The 4779-nt window shown below is 41.6% G+C and overlaps 1 protein-coding gene across 1 annotated transcript; it reads right to left on the reverse strand.

The window, feature by feature from the left end:
* Positions 1-1734: 1734 nt before the first annotated feature.
* Positions 1735-2487, reverse strand: LOC112523818. Its single transcript, XM_025133489.1, has one exon. The coding sequence runs from the start codon at positions 2485-2487 to the stop codon at positions 1735-1737; it is 753 nt and encodes a 250-aa protein (XP_024989257.1).
* Positions 2488-4779: the final 2292 nt, after the last annotated feature.

The following is a 4779-nucleotide window of genomic DNA, read 5'->3' on the forward strand; positions in this document are numbered from 1 at the left end:
AGGTCCCCCAAACTAGGAATCCAAACCCGATTCCCGTGTCTATATATTCCATCTGGTCCGATCGTCAAAGTCTTAATTTGTCCAACCATTCTCTCCTTTTTAATATACGTTTCGAGTAAAGCTTCCTTCTGAACATCCCGAATTCGGTCTAGCAACTCCACTTTAACACTCATCCACCTGGCTCGAACCCTGACTGGTTCGTTTCTCTCTTTCCTACTAAGTGCATCGACAACTACATTTGACTTACCTGGATGGTAGTGAATCTCACAATCATAATCTTTAAGTAGTTCCATCCATATCCTTTGTCTCATATTTAGCTCCTTTTCATCAAACAAGTACTTAAGACTTTTATGATCAGTATAGATAATGCACTTCGTACCGTACAAATAGTGTCTCCAGATTTTAAGCGTGAAGACTACAGCTGCTAATTCCATATCGTGAGTTGGGTATTTCCTCTCGTGTTCTTTCAACTGACGTGACGCATATGCAATAACCTTGCCTCACTGCATTAGTACACAACCCAAACCCATTTTTGATGCATCGCTATAAACGACAAAATCTTCTATTCCTTCCGGTAGTATAAAACCGGTGCAGTGCTTAGTCTCTCCTTAAGTGTCTGAAATGCTTCTTCTTGTTTCGTTCCCCAATCAAACTTAACCGACTTTTTTGTCAGTGTTGTCAAAGGGGTTGCTATCTTGGAGAAATCTTGGATGAATCTTCGGTAATACCCCGCTAGGCCTAAAAAACTTCGGATCTCCAATACTGACTTTGGTGATTCCCAGTTCATAACTGCATCAATCTTAGCCGGATCCACCTTGATCCCTTCCGTGTTGACTACGTGACGAAGGAATTATACCTCATGCAACCAAAACTCACATTTTGAGAACTTGGTGTACAATTGCTCTTTTGTTAGTAATTCAAGAATCATCCTTAAGTGTTGCTCATGCTCCTTCTTACTTTTCGAATAGATCAAAATGTCATCTATAAAGACTATGACAAATTGGTCCAAATACGGTCCACAAACTCGATTCATTAAGTCCATGAATGCCGCAGGTGCATTTGTTAACCCAAACGGCATTACTACAAATTTGTAATGTCTGTAACAAGTCCTAAAGGTCTTTGACACGTCCTCTTCTCGAACCTTCAACTGATGGTAACCCGATCTTAAATCGATTTTTGAGAAACAACTGGCTCCTTACAACTGATCGAAAAGGTCGTCGATCCTTGGCAATGGATATCTGTTCTTTATCATGATTTTGTTCAACTCCTGATAATCGATGCACATCCTCATCGTGCCGTCTTTCTTTTTGACGAATAAAATCGGTGCTCCCCATGGTGACGAGTTTGGCCTGATAAACCCTTTATCTAAGAGTTCTTGTAATTGATTCATCAACTCTTGCATTTCTGTTGGGGCTAAACGATAAGGCGCTCTTACGATTGGTGCCGCACCTGGTACCAAATCGATTCGGAACTCTACCTGACGTTCCGGTGGTATTCCCGGTAATTCATCTGGAAATACTTCTGGGTAATCCCTCACCACTGGAACATCATGTATTGCCTTTTTTTCGAGCTTGGCGTCGACGGTGTATGCCAAGTAAGCCACACATCCCTTACACAGACACCTATTCGCCTTAACTGCATTGATTAGCCCTACGCAGCACTTCTTTTGATCACTGTAAACATGAATTGTTTCTCCTTCCGGAGTTTGAATCTTGATCATCTTTTTATTGCATACTATTTACGCATGATTGTTAGACAACCAACCCATCCCAAGACCTCGTCAAAACCCCCTAAACACATTGGCATAAGCCTAACAGGGAAATCCTTACCATCTGTAACAATTGTGCATTCATCAAATACTTCGTCTATCTTACACTGACTACCGTCGGCTGTTTCTACAGTGTAGGCTATGTCTAGCCTATAGACACTCCAATTCAGATAGTGGCAGAAGGTAGTAGACACAAAACTACCATTTTCACCCGAATGAAATAATACATGTGCATACACATTGTTGATAGGGAACATACCAGATACGACGTCGGGTGTTTCCTTGGCCTTCTCCAAAGTCATGTTGTAAGCTCGGCTGTGTCCCTTAGGTAGCTCCTTCCTATTTTTTGATCTCTTCCCAAACCCGTTATTCATTGTCTTTACGTGGGGTGTCGCACCATTTCGATGTTTTGGACAGTCAGGTCGTAAATGTCTCATAGCCCCACATTCATAACAAGTTTTTCCTTCTGGGCACTCCCGCACGGTATGCCCAGGTTTGTCACATTTGTAGCATGTCAGGCTCCCTGCTCTGCACTCTCCCCCTATGCTCTTGTTGTATTTGTTACATGGAGGAATAGTGAATCCCTCGCTTCGTGTTTTTGCCAGAGTCGGAGTCCATTTTGGTTTCTTGTTGAACTTGTTCGATCCTTCCCATCTTCTCTTTGCATCTCTTTTATCACAATTCTCCCTAGCGTTTTTCTCCTCTACCACCTTCGCCATCTCTACTGCTTAGACAAATGTGGTCGGTTTAGTCATGTCCACGTACCGTTTGATTTCAATTCTTAAGCCGTTTTTGAAGCGACCTATCTTTCTTTCCTTGGTAGCCACCTGGTAACTGGTGAACCTCGCTTTCTCAAGAAAATCGTTAACATATTCTTGAACTGACAACGAACCTTGCTTTAATCTCAAAAATTCCGATTCAAGCTTGTTCACCTCTAATTGTGTGTAATACTTATCCATCATCATCTTTTTCATTTGCTCCCAAGTCATGGCAGCAATATCCTCATCACCTCTGATTGCACACTCAGACTCCCACCAATGCAATGCATAATCCACAAAGGTTGTAGCAGCATAGGTCACTTTTTGATCTTCTGCGCATCTACAAATTTTGAAGCTACTCTGCATCTTGGTTACCTAGTTCATCAGGCCAACTGGGCCCTCTATTCCCATAAAATTTTTCGATCTGGTGCCCTTGAATGTTTTAAAGCTGCATCCTTTCTCCTTTATTGTCAATTCGGTTCTCTCGTTGGTGGGCGACTCCACCTTCTCTTTAATAGATACTTCCACCTTTTTAGTGGCTTGAGTGTTCTCATTTCGAACACTTTCCTCCTTTCCATCTTCATTGTCTTTAAATCTGTCACCCAACATTGTTTTAAGCATATTTGGCAATGTATCCCGGAGGACTTGTGCCATTTGCTCAACTATCATTTCCTTTGTGAGGGGATTTTCCCCTCCCCGGCCTCCTTGACTCCTACCGATAGCTAAATTAGCTTGCGCGGATCAAGTCGTACTAGAACTAGCGGTTCGGACACTTCCTCGACCTCGACTTTGGGCTCGTGTCCGACCTCGAACTGTTGGTGGGGCTATGCCATTAGTACCTCCCCCATTGAGGGCATTTCTTGTTGATCCACGAGAAACCATACTGACATAATAGGGTATTATCGTTTTAACATGGTTCTAAAGTCAAACATAACACATTACATTTTTTATATATAATATAATCACTATATATAAGCGAAGTACATAATAAGGAATTCACGTCGAAAATTTCATAATGCTCAGCAAGCTATATATATTTCGTGTCAATAAACAATCATGGAGAGAGATACATTACATAATCCCATTTACTTACAAAAGATGGGATACTTCATAATTCTAAACACATCTCTAAATCATGTGAATGCTCAAAAAAATCTATTGAAGCACTGGACTACATGAAAATTCGATCAACTATCTAGACACGCACAATTATATCACATACCCAAAAGATCTTTCTCTCTCCCCTCTCTCAAAACGATTCTATGTCTAAAACTGATCTGCAGGGTAATAAGGGAGATAAGGGTCCGTCAACCACTCCTCAAAAGATGTGGATGGCCTGGAATGCCACAACACACTAGCCTTTGGGCCATTTTTGATGCATTGGACCCAGTCGGAGAAATAGCCCCTCACTACACTAGCATAGTCTATGGTCATTTTCTTATAAAAGTGAACTCTGTGTCTGAATCTAGCGCCTACGGGGCGAGCAGCAATTCTTCGCTCCTGTTCAAGTACAACTTTATCCCAAATCAGTGCATAAAGCTGAATAGACAAATTTGCATTCTCTACAATTAGCTTGTTTAGGGCTCCTCCTTGTTCGACATGTGCCTGCTGAAGATTGTTCAGCCATTCATTCAGTCTAGTATTCCTATCTAAAGTTCGGGTCAACCTCTCTCTTAGCTTTGTGTTCTCGCCCCTCAAGGTCTCTATAGTCTCCATCATGTCCTCACGTGTAGGGGTGTGGGGCGTGTAGTCCTCCGAAAGCTCAGGTGTGGTCCTTCGCCTGATGGGCTCTCGTGATGACACTTCACTAGTGTGGGCCAGACTATCGCTATTCTGAAAGCTCTGGCGCCGGAGCTGTGACAGTTAATAGATCCTCTATTTGGTCCTAGCGCGTAAGGTGTCCTACGTGTTCCGTATTTGCATCCACGTCCGCGTTTGATAGACTTAGTGTGAATGGTGTGAACCATTTCTCCTACAAGTCATAAAAGAACATTATGTCAAGTAGTAACGTAGGATGAAACTTAATCGCATGATAAGCAATACTAATACACAATAAACACATGCTTCTAACCATCCTCTCAGTTTAAGCTTAGGCTAAGTAAATCTTAACCTAATTACCTTAAACTAAAGCTCTGATACCAACTTGTAACACCCTCAATTTTTATTTTTTTTATTTTTTTTGAGAATGTTACGTAATCTGAAACAAATTCCTAAATAAATACTCCAAAAGACGGCTAAAATAAAACCGTTTAA

The sequence above is a fragment of the Cynara cardunculus genome (genome assembly GCF_001531365.2).
Source record: "Cynara cardunculus var. scolymus isolate 2C chromosome LG 12, CcrdV1, whole genome shotgun sequence".
Lineage (NCBI taxonomy): Eukaryota > Viridiplantae > Streptophyta > Magnoliopsida > Asterales > Asteraceae > Cynara > Cynara cardunculus.